The sequence below is a fragment of the Hydractinia symbiolongicarpus genome, chromosome 11 (genome assembly GCF_029227915.1).
Source record: "Hydractinia symbiolongicarpus strain clone_291-10 chromosome 11, HSymV2.1, whole genome shotgun sequence".
NCBI lineage: Eukaryota > Metazoa > Cnidaria > Hydrozoa > Anthoathecata > Hydractiniidae > Hydractinia > Hydractinia symbiolongicarpus.
The window spans coordinates 10,522,658-10,540,484 of NC_079885.1; the positions used below are offsets into that span (position 1 = coordinate 10,522,658).

The 17,827-nt window shown below is 35.2% G+C and overlaps 1 protein-coding gene across 1 annotated transcript; it reads left to right on the forward strand.

Moving 5' to 3' along the window:
• Positions 1-3,144: 3,144 nt before the first annotated feature.
• On the forward strand, positions 3,145-8,902 carry LOC130613429 (glycine amidinotransferase, mitochondrial-like). The gene is made up of 6 exons (XM_057434774.1): positions 3,145-3,327; positions 3,496-3,792; positions 4,330-4,551; positions 4,653-4,786; positions 6,219-6,552; positions 8,624-8,902. The coding sequence occupies exons 1-6, from the start codon at positions 3,145-3,147 to the stop codon at positions 8,747-8,749; spliced, it is 1,296 nt and encodes a 431-aa protein (XP_057290757.1). The 3' UTR covers positions 8,750-8,902.
• Positions 8,903-17,827: the final 8,925 nt, after the last annotated feature.

Consider the following 17,827-nt stretch of genomic DNA (forward strand, 5'->3'; position numbering starts at 1 on the left):
TTGTTTTGACCGCTCGCGCATGGAATACCATTCACAACGCCTGATTCTTTAAAAAAAAACAAAATTTTCGCGACCAGAAAGAATCCAAGATCTTCGCGGAACGAAGGCCATTTTGATAATGGTCGTGTTTGTGGTCAGTGTGTGAGGTTTGTAGGCCTGTTTGACTTTTTTATCTTCTAAAAGCCTTATATATTTGTAATATTTGTTTTCTGTTTGTTTTCAATGTTAGGATAAATATATTGTCACGTTTTTTAGCCACGTACAGATCTTAAACGCACGAGTTTTAGGATGTTTGGCTAGGAACGAAGATTAGCTAGCTATAGCTACTAGCTAGCTAGAGCCTCACTTATTGCTATTCTGTTTGGTATAAGAGCTTTTTATCCTAGCCAACATTTATTTTTATGTTGAGGCTGTGGCTATTTAGCTAGCTCCTTAAAAAGTGAAAGTATAAAAATGCAGTTTGGCTACAACAATATTCTTAAGCAATATATAATTTTTATGCTAAATGCAGTTAGCTAGCTAGGTATAGCTACATATTTTATTATTTTTCTGCAAACTTTTTCTGCAAATGAAATGGCTGAGCGATTGTTTTGGCTGGACGAGTAACGACAGGCTGTTCCCTGTGTTTTTATTTAAACCGAAGTTGCAATGAACATTTTTGGAAAAGGGTAATACGCCTTATGCGCCTGTTCAACTGTGTTTAACTGTACTAAGCGGTTAGCCCAGTGTTAAAAACAGACTGTTTTTTGTAAAAGGCTGTTACGCCTATGGGCATGTGCAACACCGTTTACCTGTATATACTAAGGTCAGCCCACCACTGTGACAATTAATTTTTAAACTTTCTTGGGAATCACGCCTGGACTAACCGCTCAGCCCTGTGTCTGCGAGAAAGTTTTTTTCAAAAGGGTATTATTACTATACGCTGTACAACACGGTTTAACTGTACTAAGCGCTCAGCCCAGTGTCACGATTAAATTTTCAACTTTTAAAAAGACTTTTCCACAAAATAAAATAATATTGACCGATTGTTTTTGCTATGATGGAGTAACAACACTTTGTAAACTCTGTTTTTATATCAGTTATCGTTGTGGGAAAGTTATTTTTTGAAAAATATGTTACAGTCGCACACTATAATGTTGTATGCGCTTCAAATGATTAACGACATACTGTATACCTGTACTAAAGCGCTCCACCTGATCGTGTGGGACAGTTTACAGCTCTTATTAAGCGCTCCACAGAGTGTTCAATGCCGGATCACACCTTTACTTGTGGCTTAACCCGGCGTTTCGACGCCGGGTTTCCCGGCTAGTCTTTATAATAATAGCCGTATTCCGTCTGTCTGTCTCTGCGCGGACCCCCCGCTGAGTTAGAAAATGATGTTACGGAAAATATCAAAGGCGATATATTTTTATCCACTTTGTTGCGACGGGTAAATAAAAAGGACGGGAGAACCCGTGGATTTTTCCACGGGCAACGACTAGTATAATAATAATAGAATAAATGCGCTCAAAAATATTGAAATATGTAACAAGAACATAAAAACACTCAAAAATATTGCCGAGATTTTTCTCGGCACTGTGCGATAACTAGTAGTTTTCGAAAATTTACGTTTGAAGATATACAGGTTAATGGACCTGGAAATAATGTAACAATGATAATGGTTTTTTTCTGAACATTAATATTTTAACCAGAGCTTCTCCTCACAACTTGATAATATTTGAGATTGCATATAAGATTACATATAAGCTATTTTGATGGATCATGGTGTGTGGTACACATAAGTACAAAAGTATAAAAATATAATATCTCGTTCCTTAACAAATAATACCTAGTGGGAAGTGACAGGGTAATGAGAAGTGCGTAAGATTTGTTCAAGTTAACTTAAAAACGCAAACTAAGTTTTTTTAATAATTAGCTAAAAAAAAGGAGGATAAGAGCAGGAAAAGAGGAAAAGCAATATTTGTTTATCAAGAAGACGTCTAAACGTTGGATTTGTTCTAAAGAGCAGAACTTCCAGGCATTCCGTCATCCAATTCAGTTTAATTTGAAAATGCACTACACTTAAAATGTCAAAATAGTGCTATAAAGCGAGGACGACACGATTTTTTTTCATGCGCATGCAAAGGGACTTGTTTCATTTCATGCTCCTGAACATGTTGCGCATGTAGCTACCACAAAAACTAACAAACCTTTTTTACAAACGAAACAAGGAAAGATAGAATCACGTAACGGCTTTGTCGACCGAGAAGATGTATCTGAAACGTGATAGCGGGCTCTTTGTGCGAAAACGTACCATCTAAAAGTTGGTTGCCATTAAGAATACGATAGCCCCTTAGAATTGAAATTATCAAATTTTTTTTATTTTTTTTTACGGATGTAACTTCTATGCTAAGTTTCTAGTAAGTTTAAGAAAAATTATTCTATAAAAATGTTATTTTGGTGGGATAAAACAGAAAAAATTTCTTTATAACATTATCTTGCCCCGAATATGAGTCACGAATTTTATTTTTTTTAAACACACACACTCTGTATGAAAATTAAAGACTTTAAGTCAAAGACTTTTAGTCAAAGTATGCTTCATTTTTATACTAAGCATGCTTTATTCTAGTGTGACCCCCCCCCCCTAAAGTATAATGTTATACTTTCTTTTTATATACTGTTCTTTTTAATATTTATTTTTTTATTGCCATCGTTTTTATTTGTACGTTTAGAAGCCATGTTTCACATTTATCAATACAAATTTTTAACTTACTTGTTTGTTTGAAAAAATTTTTCTCCGTTCCAGTTCTTTTTTTCACAAATTTATTTTCTTATATACTCGTAGAGAATTTATCAATGTTTTATAATATATAAAAATGTTTTTAAAAGGGGACATGTTAAGGAGATACTTTGAATATACTGAACATGTGTCAAAAGGGTCTACCATATCTTTAAATATCTTCGTAATATACCAAACAATTTTGCTACCAATATACGGCAAGAGTTTACGGTTTATATTATAAATGAGCGTAACTATTTTTAGCCACATGCTGAATGTAAACATTTTAAATGTGGGTGATTTTAATTGATTAATAGAAAATATGTGTCAAAAATGTGTTGTAACAACCTGCAGAGAATGGCAACACAATAAAACGTTTAAAAAAAATGTTGCTAGCACAAAATTTGTTTATGCAACAAAATTTGTTCCTGCAGCAAAATAGAATGGATCTGTGTTGCAGCAACAATTTTTTTGTACCTAAGAAATTGTTGCTTATGGGCCACAACGGGTCTTTTACATGCGAGTGCAATGTATCATGTTGCATTTCATACACAGGAAAAGAATACCGCGTAACGCCCTAGCTTAAGAAACGATATGAGTTACAATTAATTGGCATATTTTTTATTAAAGCCACAAAGTTGCTAAAAAGACTTATGCTTGCCATTTTTAATGCTTTTTTATAGCAACAAGCGACTTTCCTTGAATTTTTCACAAGTTAATGACTTTTTAGTTAATTATTTCAGACTTCATCGTTTCGTCAATATTCAACTCCAGTGGTAAACTCTCACAATGACTGGGATCCTCTAGAAGAAGTTATTGTTGGTAGGGCAGACAATGCATGTATACCAGTACTTACACCAGAAGTAAAAGCTTGCACAGGTGAAACACAGTGGGACTACTTAAGAAAGCATGGCGGGCAAAAATACCCTCAGGAGTTAATCAATAAGATGAACGCGGAAGTCGAAATACTTTGTGATATTTTGCGCCAGGAGGGCGTTATTGTCAGACGCCCCGATATCGTCGATCATCAAAAAGTAAGAACCGTCATCGTTGCTTACATTGTCAGTCGCAGATTGTTTTTGTTTGTTTTGTTGTTGTTGTGTCAGGGTATCATGTACTGTCGTGTATTATTCTTTATAGGTATCTATCGTTGCCTGTTGTTTCTTTGTGTTTTTGTTTGTTGTCTGTTTGTATCGTCTGTTAATGTTCATTTTTTTCTATGGAAATCTGAAGTTATCAGTTTATTTAGTTTGTTGTTACCGTTGTTATCTGTCTCTTGTTTCTGTTGTCGTGTTTCTGTTTAGATCATCTGTTGTCGTATATGTTTAAGTCTTCCGTAATTTTTTGTTTCTATCGTCGATCGCTGTCTGTTTTTATGTGTAAATCTTTTTTCTGTTGTTTTTTGTTGCTGTCTGCTGTTGCTTCCTATGATTTTCTTTGGCAATGTGGATGTATGACAATTATAAATGCATGTTGCAGTTTATTCACCTCCATTGGCACCTGCTTTTGCCAGATGTTATATGCTGTTGTCGTCGCAGAGAAATACATAACAGATTGTTGTGCATTTTTAGGAATTTAGTACACCAGATTTTACTTCAATTGGATTGGAAGCAGCAATGCCTCGTGACTTTCTTTTAGCCGTCGGAAATGAATTAATTGAATCACCTATGGCATGGAAAAACCGTTTCTTTGAATATCGTGCATACCGAACATTAATAAAGGAATATTTTTCGAGAGGTGCTAAATGGACAGCGGCACCAAAAGCTACTATGTCAGACAAGCTGTATGATCCAGTAAATATAATGATTTATTTCTTTAATTTTCGATAGATTTTGTTTGCTTAATCACCTTAATACATGACACCATAATACATCCATAAATTTTGCAATATTAGGAATATCAAATAAAATCTACGAAGGACAGACACGAATTAGCAGCTCAGGGTAGATTTGTGACAACTGAATACGAGCCATGCTTCGATGCCGCTGATTTTATGAGAGTTGGAAAAGATATTTTCGTGCAAAGAAGCCAGATATGGAAATTATTTAAGTTTAATTTTAGTCTTGAAAGGGAGCCATTAAAGTACCGGTCTAATGAAACGGTACGGAAATCATAGTTGTCTTGTCAATAGAACCGCCTTAACAAGGTACAAAAATGTTTTACAAACCATTTTGTATTAATACTTTGAATTTAGTTAGATTTGCTGATACCAACTATTAACGATTCCTTGTGAAACAAAAAGGATCAGGGATTCAGTAGAATGAAAATATTATGTTGCAAACGAAAACATGCTAAAGCAAAAACTGAAATGTGGACTGCGATTCCACATATTTTGTTGTCATAGAAATTTTTAACTCCCTCAAATTATGACTCGCCAGTCACTGTAAACTGTATAAATTAACTCGCCGGTTATAATTTGCTAATGAATATTAAATGTTCCGCTATTTTAAATTAGCAATTAGCAATTAGGAAAGGCCCCTTGGATCCACTTAGCAAGCAATGACTTCCTTAGTGGATTGTGGCTTCAATTTATAAACTAAAAATGCCAGTCAGAATAAACAACAACAATTTTCTCCGGATTAATACAAACCTTATTTTAGATGAGCACTATTTTGAAATGTTAAGCTGTTTAGATTCTTTCTTAAAACGCCCCAAATGTGTTTATTTTTTGGTATAGAATTTTTTTACGTGAAATTCTCAATATCTCATCCCTTTTTGCGATTGTGAGGAATAATTAAGTTTTTCCTCTGGTAATTCCTTATGACTTGGATAGGAATTTTTTTTAAAAAAACGGAATAAAAATACAGTTATTTCTTGTGAAATCTATCAATTATATAAAATCTTTATAACATGAAAAATCGAGCAAGATTCGTGATTGATAATTTGCCGTCCAAAATTTCTTTAACACGACTCAATATTGCTATACAAACAGAAAGACCGACAAAATAGATAATAAGAACAGATTAAAAAGTTGTTTTATTGGATTTGCTTACTCTTCCAGCTTTTTTTAATCCCAATTATCCAGACTGTTATTCAAATCATTAGTTGGAGAAGGTGTTCACAAACTGATAATGGGTAAATTTCCATTTTTGAGGCCTGAAATATAGGCGCGTCACTTGGCTGGTGCGGTGCAGCCGGTAAACTGCAAACATTTTACTTTGTCGACCAGCCCGTCTAGTAACCAAGATCAAAGGTGCGCTAGCTGTGCTTTCTACAATATCCTCATTTTGGAGGAACGCGCTCTACGACTCGGAAAAAAAGGCCTGAAAAATCAGCAGCAAAAATAGCACCATTTAAGATTTAGGACCTAACCAAGTGAGATCAGAAGTACTAAAGCTCTGAACATTTAGAAGTGAGTGTGAGCTTTACCTCGTTTGCAGTGCGGTTACTTACATAGAAGCGGCTTTTCAATTGCTTCTGGTCATACGCGTCATTTTATTTCTTTTATTACATGTTTGTTTCAGGTGACAAATATGATGGGTATTGAATGGATGAGACGCCATCTTGGTGAAAAGTATAACCTTCATGTTTTGTCCTTCTCGCCTCCAGGTAGCATGCATATTGACGCAACAATTAACACAGTTAGAGAAGGCTTAGTGATCGTTAACCCTGACAGGCCATGCAATGAGCTAGATATCTTTCAAAAAGCAGGCTGGAAAATAGTGGAAGCACCTAGACCTGCTAAACCTGACTCGCATATTTTGCGGATAAGTAGCCCTTGGATAAGTATAAATGTGTTATTGTTGGATGACAAAAGAGTAATCGTGGAGAGTTCGGAAGTACCAACACAAAAAGTATGTTTTCTACCTTTAATAATTAGTCGTAAGCCAGTGGAAATTCTCAGAAATTAACCTGCCATTACTTTCCGTTAGCATCTTTGGGTATCATAATATAGACAGTAGTCGTGATTCGTGAAAGAATTCACGGGGTCGCCTGCCAGTAAATTATACACTCTGAAAGGAAACCAGAATAAAACTGCGCCCAATCATTTTGCACAAAATATGGCTTTTATTACAAAGACTAGCTGGGGGACCCGCGCCAAAACGCCGGGTTAAGCCACAAGTAACTGTGTGAGCCAGTGTTTAGCGCCACATGAGCGATTTAGAATAACGCACTTTATAAAGCCGTAAACTGTGCAGCACATCCCGATGGAGCACTTCAGAACAGGTATGCAGTATGGCGAAAATCGAGTGAAATGTGTGAATAGTGTTTAGGCTGTAACATATTTTTCGAAAAATAATTTTGTCACAACTTTAGCTAAAAAAAGAAAATCACAGTTTACAAACAGTTAGCCAATATTATTTATTTTGCGTTTCCTTGAATGTTCAAAACTTAATCTTGACAGCGGGCTGAGCTCTTAGTATATACAGTTCAACCGTGTGACCAATCCATAAAAGCGTAGTACCCTTTTTTAGAAAAACTTTATCACAGCTTCAGTTTAAATTAAATTATAGGAAACAGTCTGTTTTTTAACAGCAGGTGAATGGCTTAGTACAGGTAAACCGTGTTCCACATGCATAGCTATGGGTGTAACACCCTTTTTCCAAAAAAAACTTTATCACAACTTCAGTTTAAATAAAAACACAGGAAACGGCCGTCGTTACTCGTCCACCTAAAAAAATTTATTTTCTAGAATAATTTCTCATGTCAGTAATAAAAGGTGCAGCCACCTAACTGCATTAAGCGTAAGGATTACTAATTAAGAAATTTGTTTTGTCAAACTTCATTTTACTGCTTTCACTTTTTAGCCAGATGCAGCTAATAAAGAGCTAGCTAGATAGCCACAACTCCAACATAAAAATATACAATAATATAATAAACTGAATAAAAAAGTTAAAACGATAGGAATAAATAAGAATAGCTATACCTTGCTAACTGGCTTCAGCAGTACACTGCTTCGAGATCTACGTTTGTAGCTAAAATCATAAAACTGATTGGTTTAAGGTTTTACATGGTTAGAGAGCATGATGATATATTCATCTTAACATATAAAAACGCACAGACAATAAATATTCCTATAGATACAAAATATAGAGAAGAGGAGATCCGCAAACCTCATACCATAAATTTTCAATCAAAATGGCCCTCGTGAGCCTAATTAATTAGCTTAATCAGGCATATCTCTTGTTTCTTCATAAACGCGTGCTCTAAGTCCAGTTGGAAGATAGCTATCCGAACTTTCAAATGTATTGCAAATAAGTACTTCCCCTATATTTCTATTTTTATTTATATTTATTTCTATTTTCATTTATAATTTAGTAATTGCCGGAAATAATCACGAGTTGTTCAATATTTTTGTTTCAAGGTTATTTACTTAGGAAAATAAAGAAGACTGCTGAAATTGCAGTCAACTTATCTCTTTCATATAGGGATGGGTAAACCTAAAGGGAGGGGGGTTTCCACGAAGCGAATTAAACGGTGACATCCCCGGCGAATTGTATCTGTGTGTGCATAGTTTTGTTTGTTATGATTTTGCTTCAAAAAAATTGCTTTGGCGTGAAGTTTCTAAACAGTTTCTAATCGTTAGTGGCGAAATATTTCCCTCTAAACTTTTAACCAATTAAAACGCAATATTCAGTGTTTATTCTAAAAAAAAATAATTATTGAAAAGAAATTAACTTTAGTGTTTACATTCAGTATTTTAAATTCATCTCATGCTTTTTTTTCTCGTGGAAATCAAAAAGATGTTTCGCTTTGTACAAAATTTAAAATTCGAATTTTGCGAGAATTAATGTTCGCCAACACCGAGTTGCGCAAAAACCTACGATTTTCAGAAAATTGTTTCCATTAAGATACCAATTGTATAATGATGTAAAGAAAATGCAAATGAGTAAGCCGATGATTTAGTACTACTTCTCTTTACAGATGTTTGAATCACTTGGTTTTACCTGCATTAAAGTAAATATGGAGCATGCTAATGTGCTAGGAGGAAGTTTTCACTGCTGGACATGTGATGTAAGAAGAACAGGAAAATTGAAGAGTTATTTTTAGATTCGTCATTATTTTTTAACTTATTTAACATACCAGTTAATTAAAAAAGATATGGAGTGAGAGATGAGTGTGTTTTTTTATGTCAAGGATTTTCTGTTTACATTTATAACATATGTAACATTTCTATGCCAGTGTAAGATAAATTGTGTCATTTTTTTGGTGTTTTTTTCTTTATCTCTTACATAACTTGGATACTATTGCAATTGCGACAGTTAAAAAAATTTTGTAGCCATAATGGTCATGAACTTCTAAAAAAACTGTGGCTTTTTTTAATGGTGACCAAGCACGTAGTATTGTATGTTGCGCTTAATATCCAGGTCTTGATTAAAATTAGCTTGTTTGCTGTTAACATAAGCCTTTTTCAATGCAACAAAGGACTCTAATGAGGAAATAAAAGTGTGCCAAAGTAGGGACTTGAAATCGCCAAAAACAATGTCGACTCTAAGTAAGATTTCGGAGGTGACGAAAATTTAGGCTATAGCGTCTTCGTTTTTCTTTAGTTTTTTGCACATCATACAGTTATGATATGTTGTGCAAAATATTTTACTTTCGACAGCATTTTCTGCTGCAGAGAATGCTACCCAAGAATCTTTCATAAAAAAATTCTTAGTGTTGAAAAATATGAATGCTTTGTGCTTCCCATGTGCCAAATCTTTCTGAAAAAACATGCATTAGCATTTTGTGATTTAAACTCTCATTTTACGCATAAACATATAAAAATGCGGTAAAACTCTATTATAAAGTTCAATGACATCTTCATGTGCACACATAACAACTTCTCACCATCTTTTAAATCTTTTTTCAAAGCATGTAATTTAACACCCTTGCAAACTAATCTTGTTTAACAGAAGCAGATTGACCAGGTGACAAATTAGTAACAATGTCTGCCCATTCTGGGTTAAAGTTAAAGTTAAGGTAATCCACCAGTCCTTGTTAGGACTCTGTTCGAAGCTTGTTTTGATTTCAACAAATAAATGCAGGCCCTTGGCCTTACAACTGGGAAAGCCGATGTTTAACTACAGTTGCATGCTCTCTGACATCGGCCATATTTTTGTCTCAAGTAGGCTCATCGCTACGTAATAAAATGAGAGACATCATCACAATCAATATTGCACAATATATAAGGATTTTGCGGCAAAGATTAACATATATCCCAAAACTGGGAGGTCTATAGCCTGCTGGTGGTCTAAAGTTTGCCGACGAAAAAGCAAAACTAAATTCATTACTGTATACCCTAATATACTTTTTTACTTGAGAAGAACTGCTGCTTAATAACTCACGTACTTCAGTAGAAAATTCTATTAAGGCAGGGACATTGTGACAACACTTAACATAGCTGTGATTATTAAATTTATTCCATAAAATTCACATACAATATTAAAAGGTTTGCTCTACGGCGGACATTTGCTCACTCATACAAAAAAATCTTTCACTGAAGGTATGTCTTGTAGTTACTATAGTTAAGAGTGGGATATTGACATCACAGGATCCTTTTATGTATCGAGAAAATGGTTAGTCCCCTGTACTTGATGAGCAAAACTACTGCACTATACCAATATGAACCCTATGTGGTCAACAGGAAATATGTCCAAGGGTAACGTCTTAGAATAATCCGATCGTTAAAATTTCAATGAATGACAATGTACGTAATCATGGCTATCATGTCCACGCTGATTCTGCTCACGCATCTTGTTTCAGGTTTTGTGATATTGTTGTGCTATATTAGATACTGCAAGGCTATAATTAGCATAAGTTAACCCACCCTTCTACAACTAGAAATTAAAAAAAAGGTTGCGAAGCATTAAGAAAGTTGCAAGCAAAATTGAAACCAGCCAATAGTTGTCCCTAGTGCTTCTTGTTTCTCTTTGATACAATACGGCGAGGTGCTAACATCTTCATGCTGCTGATATATGGGAATGCCACAAAACTGATATCATAGACGTAGAAACAATTCTGGGGACGAGGTTGTGAATAAAATCGCCGCGGAACAACAACATTTCGTTGCGCTAAAGTAGTGATTTTTTGGCGAAAATTCAACATGCGCAGAATATTTCTTTTCAGAAGGTGCGAGAAAATTAGATCGCGCGAAACTAAACAAAAACGGTTACTGAGAAATTTATTTCCATATTGTCAGTATTGGTAACGTAAATTCAAAATTGATGAAGCTGTTAGCGTCAATAATTCATGCAAAGTTATACTTTATAAAGTTAAAACCCTTATTCTAAAGGATATGCAATACATTGAGTTGTACAACCCGTAGTGTGCAAAATTGTCACGAATTAAAGGGATGCGCGTCGTAAGGTCGCCATATCAACAGGAAGTTAATACTCGTGTCGAAGGTAATGTTATAGAGATTTTCGCGTTAACGATTTCGGAGATGAGAAGACGAACGAAGCAGCTTGTGGTGTTCTTTTCATGTAAAAATACCGGCACTATTATGAAAATCAATTTCTTGAAGCCACGGAATCTGTTGCAATGAATTTAAAAAACTTACGGGAAACAATAAAAACAAACAATCTACAGAAACGAAAACAATTTATTAACTTTATCAAGATTTATAGAACAGCTTCACATTTTTGACAAAAAAACAATTACAACGCAGTTTGAGATTTCGCTTTCTTCTTTTTATCTCACATATTGAAAGATAACATCTCTCACCCAATTGTACGCAGTCTAAAAGGAAAAAGAAAACTTTTTTGTAGTAAAGTTTCTAAATACATTAAAATCCAGTGCCTTTGAGGGGCAATACTTAGAGCTAACCTTCTAAACTGCAAATATATATCATTTGTTGGGACAGAGTTCTCAAAAGGTGTTTATTAGATACAATATGCTTGATATAATAAATGAAGTCATGCACCTCTGTTTACTTTCAGGGTTGTCTTCTTTTGGGGATTGGTAGTTTAGTTGGCAGAGTGTTTACTTCATATTCATATGGGTTTAATCCCACATAACAGTTGCGGTTTGTTGAACAGAAATTTAAAATTTAAATCTAGAACTGCCTTTGTTGTCCTGGAAAAAAATTGACAGGGTAAATTTATTAGAATTAATAAGGCTAACCACATAAAATATAGATAACCACTTTTTTAGGCCAAGACAACAAAATTGAAAGCACTGCTTTTTATTTGGAAAGCACAAATTGTATAAATTTAAAATTTTGCTTTAGCTTGCCCTCTTACGGCTTTTCTGGCTAGTTGACAAATTCATAACAATCAAATCCTTATTTTTCCTTTTAGCCAGGTGAACATAAATATAAATATATGATATTAAAGTCATTTAGGCGCCAAATAAAAGATTGCTTTGTCCATCAGTGAGTAAAAACTAAAAAATTAGGCAATTTTAGTAATCCTTAAATGAAAAGTTCCAACCATACCAACAAAGGTGCTGGCAGTTTCCGAATCTGGTCAAATCTTTCTAAAAGTGTTTTTTTTTAAGGATTTGATTGACGCAAGGCCAAGAGAAATTAAATCACAGTTTTCAGTCCTAGACGTAATCAAAAACACATGCAGAAAAATATCATTATATATATATATTATATGTTATTTTTTCAACCAACATTTATCAAATCAGGCAGGGGAAACTATACATGTCTTGCATAATCCTTAAATTAAGGTGCAACACAAAATTTTTCATAAGACTAACACAAATACAGAAATATGTCCTTAACTTCATCCTGGGACTTAATTCACTTCTTTGGTAAGGCAAACCAGGTCAAGCGTATTTTGCAATCACACCAATTTGAAAACTATGCCGAAAGACGTCTTTCATTATAAAATAGCACGATCGGATAAAGAGAGGATAAAAGAAGATTCTGTGTTTAATGAAGAAAATGATTGTCAAATGGCTTATAGTATATATAAAAGTAAAATGAAAATTTTTACATTAATTTTCTATAATTTTAAAAAAAAACAAAATTTTCAAATGCATGTTGGCAGTGGACAAGAAACTGTAATTCAATTTTCCTTGGACTAATATTACGAGAAAAGTGTCAAACAGTTCTGAAAAAACGCACACAAATTTTAAGGGACAGGTGCGGCCTTGGCTTCCTTGGAGCTCTGTTAAAATTAGAGTTTCGCACATCGCAGGAACCTGAGGCTACCATATTATGTTCTGGTAAAGCATTATTTCTAGCTAGTCGATAAGGCCCGTGGAGAAATCCACTTAGGCAGATGTGTATGGTACACCAAAGTCACATTAATACAGTTATCTTAAGATAACAAATGTTATCTTAAGATAACTCTATTAATGTGACTTTGGAATGCGTGCATATTCACATTAATGTCCTGAATGTAAGATAATTCGAGTAATCTATGATATTTTTTCCCTCGCTTAAAATTTTTTTTCTGGCTGCCTAAAAATAGTTTTTTGTTCGCCTCCCCTTTAATAGCAAATACTCGAACATACATCAGATATTGTTAGACGAGATATTTTCCTATAAGTAATGGGAAAAAGTATAATTTTGACTAAGAAATATTAATAAATTATTATAGAGTACACAATGATAAGGAAAACGGAGGGCCGAAAGAGAAGAAAACAAAAAGTAAAAAAGCATGATTTACAGCAAGACTAAGTAATGTAAGTATTCAAACATTTAATTGAAGTTACTAATGACGATTCGAAAACGTTATGTAACAACGTAAATTCGATTTTGTTCTAAATATTTCTGTCGGGGTGAATAAAAATATTCCAGAGGGGTACAACTACATTCCATCAATGCAACAAATGAACATTAGCTGCTGGATGATTTCCATTCATTTCAAAGAATCTTTTGAGTTTTATTTAAGGTATATATATCTTTATCTGCTTAAAATGATGGATGCAACTGAACTATTAACTACCTAAAGGACATAAATTAACGCTGATATAAAAAAATGCGTCAGTAATATTTGCAATGTAGTTTGCGTATTAGGCCAAAAGCAAAATTAAATGTCGCAAAATTAAATGTCCCAAAATTAAATGTCCCAAAATTAAATGTCGCAAAAGATCAGGTACCTAAATCGCAAACATTAATGTCGGAAAATGTTGGGATCCCGACAAAAAATTAGATAGTCATAGCGGAAGAAACATATTTGAAATATTAGATGACAGGTCGAATTTCTCAAAACCGTGAAAACAATAAACATGTCCATATAATTCCACACATTTATGTCGCAAAATTTATTCTTTTTTAACATTTATGACACATTCTTTTATACAAGCATTTAAGTGCTTTATAAAGCAATAATCGGGAAAAAAGAAATTTAAGGGCCGTCGACAAAATATTTCTGTCACCAAAAAACGGACTTTGTTCATTTAGGTCCAGACTCCCACCCTCCCCCTATGTGAAAACGTACCACTTAAAAATATTCATAGAATACTTTTTATTGACACATTTTATCGCTAGCGGGTGGTTTTTCGCTCAATCCTTCACTACTACCATACAGGGTGCAAGATTGAGGACATAAACGTCGAAAAGCTAGTGTTAGACGACCCCATCTTTGCAAACAATGGAAAAACCACGAAATATGCGACTGGATATCTTACCCAGAACAAAAATCACCACTATTGATAAAGACACCCATAAACATATTTTCTCATCATCATTAACCCTGTCTTTTGATTTGGAAAATTCCGTAGAGTGATTGATAAGGTATATGGTGATATGGAAAAAGGTGGAAAAGCTAACTTTTAACAGCTTCGATTCTGAATTAGTTAAAAATGTCTGAGAAGCTTGAGCAATGGAAAGACATTATACGTACCAATTCACAAGAAGGAGGTGCCACATAATCTTTGCCAGTGCAGCGCGATCCTTTTTGACAGAACGTCTTAACAACGACTGAGTAATGGACTAACCTTACACAATACTTAAAGCTGATGGAACTGGAAATACCTTCTCCTCAGTTAATATATTGTATGGTAGCTTTCACACCCTGAAACATTTCAATAAATCAGCAAAGGCATAAATATTGTCAAGAAGGGTGTTATTGACATCTTACTAGGCCGACCAGGGCAGGTAAAATAAGAGCTAGCTCTTCTTAAAAACCTTTAAATGCAGAAGAAGCAGCTATTCCTGTGGTGTCCTTACGAGACGCTGAACATTAAGCTTATTTATGAAGAAACATATATGACTGAGTAACGGCAGAATGTCAAACCCCAGCTCAACAAAACAAAACGTACATGCTTGTTTGTGAAACTTGAACATCCGAGAAGTGATAGTATTCTAGAGTGAGGCTATAATGGCTGGTATGCTCAGAGAGATTTTTGGGGATGAAAAAAGTTAAAAATGTGGCAATACCCGCAATTTTTCCAGCCACCAGATCCGAATTGGTTAGGGGCCATCCTATGTCACCCCCTCTTGGATGGGACAAAAATTATTTGGTAATTTAGATATAGCCTTGAAGATAAAACATTGCTTTAAAACATCAAAGGCTGTAGAGCTTATGCAATAGCTAGTAAGGAAAACTGTAGAAAAACTGTGGGATAAGGTTAAGACATTCGTGAGCTAAACGATGATCGGTAGCCACTAAAGAAAAAGACGGAGCTATTGCGGTCCTTTGGGATGAACTCGATGGTAGAGATGGCCCACGTCTGCGCTAGGAAATTGAACAACTGTAGCCGCACCACGTACCCCACCGAGTTCATATCTATACAGTGGTATGTCTAGTGGATAACAACAATCCTCACAAGCACAAGAAAGGCGAGAGACACAATCACGACATGGTCAAATGTTGGCGGAAAGAGCTCACGAAGAGACTAAATGCCCTAAGAGCGTAGTACCCCGATATTATAGTAAGGGAACCAGAATGCAACGATGCCAATGTTGTTCAGGCAAGGTGTCGTTTCACATAAGAGGTTCTCATTACTGAATACTTTGACCGCAACCACTCAACACTACCTGATAAAGATACGCGTGAGCGTTTCGAAGAGATGTTTCACATCAATATGGCATGAGACGGCAAACGCCATTTTTGCTAATTTGTAAGTCTGATGCCTTACAAAGGCAATAGCATTCGATGAACCTCGGCACTGTTGCACTTACTTTTGAGGTATCTTTACATCCTCTGGAACAATTCTTCAATGAAAAATCTACACCTAAAATCAGGCTTCACAAGGTAGTATAGCACACATTTGATAAGTTCTATGATAATACGATCCAGTCATACATTTTCTTGCTACAAAAGGCAATTTAATTGCTTATTGCCGAATCCAATGATGTTTTGGTTGATGCCTGGATTTGCGCTACCTGTAATTCCACAATAGCTTTATCTTTGCCTCATTTTTCAACGTCATCATGTCCTGATAGTCTACCGAAAAGAAACTTAAAGCAGAAGAAAGCTTATGCATTGAAGGCTGTTCCTGTATTCTGGTAACATACATGTGTTTGTTTAAAACCCTGTATCGCTACATGCGCTTTGTTTGTTCTAAATTCTAATTTTGGTATCAGGGACGTTTATGCAATTCTTGTTTTATTGTGTAATCATCGAACAAGATGACACCTGTCGTATCCACTGGCCAATTTAAGTGCCTTTTTTGCTCCTCCCTTTGCAAGCAGTAAAAATGGATAAATTGTCAGGTGTGTCACATCGAAGAGCCGAGATTTCGGTAGGTTTTGTGTTCGCCACGGACTGATCTCTGCTATTTGAGCCTTCGGTCTCTGAGGATCGCGCAAACTTATACCATACGTCAGGATCAATCGCAGGTAGGGCTAAAGCTTCCGCTCCACAAAGATATATAGCTCTGGATTGTGAAGTACTATGTACAGTAGAGGCTGTGACTTAAGACTCTACAGTGTTGATGTTCTGCTTAAGATCTTCGTCCTTCTTCTTTTTTGGTGCTGCTAACTTGAGACCTTTGGCTACTCCCCCTGGACGCTTAATATACGCCTTTTTTCCTTGCGCATTTATTTTCTAGACGAAACCCTCTATAAATACTTGCTACCCTTACGAGGCTTCATATATTTGTTCGTTGCCGTTAGAAATTTTTTTAAATCAATGTGATCATGCTCATCTGAGGGTTGGCGAAAGCTCGCTTGCAAAAAAATAAAATATATGTATAGTGGAATTTTCATTTTATTTAACATCAATCCTTTAGATAGCTTCAGCAGACAATTCCTCATCTTCTTGTTTTTTCTTTGGCTCTTTAGGATTTTGTTTATATACGTGGACAACCTTGCATGATTGAGCGTATGTCCTAGCAGCATCGCGCGTGCAAAAGTGCAGTAGACAAGACCCCTAAGTATGCCATTAATCCTTAACAAATGGGTCTTGTTAAAAATCTTGCTTCAGGGCATCCATACTGTCGAGTTGAACAAAATTGTTCACATTCATTTTGAGTAGAGCTTATCGAGGATGCCTCTTTAGAACTCATTGCTTCTACAGGAGTATCGACTACATCAAAGACTTGTGCGGGTTCACTCATGTTTATTGTAACCTTTCGGTATTTAATAAAGCACCATAATATCTATTGGCGCTAGAAATCATCAGAGAATTCTTTCAACACAAATTTTATATATGTAGATACTTCTTACTGATCAAACTAACTTTTACAATAATAAGACAATTATATACAAAATTATTACAATAAGTTAATAAAGGGTTTTCATGTCTAGTGAGGTCTTCTTAACAAATGAGTGATTAAGGGTTTCCGCGCAGCGTGTTCTCCTCCGCCTTGCTGCCGTAAATGTATAGCAACTTTCGACGCGTCTCTTTGCGTACATTGTGTGTTGCCGAAGCAACAATGTCACAAAACCTAAAGCAAGAATGCGTGAGCAAAATCCGCGTGTAGATAATCGTCAGGACTACGTACATTGTCATTTAATAGAAGTTTATTGATGTGACACATTTGATTATTCTGAAACGTAAAGGTTACCCTCGGACATGTTTTTGTTGCTCACATAGGGTTGGTATTGGTATAGTGTAGTCGTTTGACTACTTCCTCAAGTGATGAAGATGCACCATTTTCTCGATACAAGTGATGACAATGTGCCACTCTTTGCCATAATTAATCCAAGACATACCTTCAGTGAACTGTGCTTCAATGTGCTCTTGTAGCGTCTTTGTATTGCAGCCTAGATAGTCTTAAGAATTTAGTTTTTTGTCAAGC

Coding starts and splice junctions, on each gene's coding strand:
- LOC130613429 (XM_057434774.1), top strand. CDS start 3,145: ATGTTGCTAGCACAAAATTTGTTTATGCAACAAAATTTGTTCCTGCAG. Junction 3,328..3,495: donor ACACAGGAAAAGAATACCGC/GTAACGCCCTAG, acceptor TTTAGTTAATTA/TTTCAGACTTCATCGTTTCG. Junction 4,787..6,218: donor GATATTTTCGTGCAAAGAAG/CCAGATATGGAA, acceptor TACATGTTTGTT/TCAGGTGACAAATATGATGG.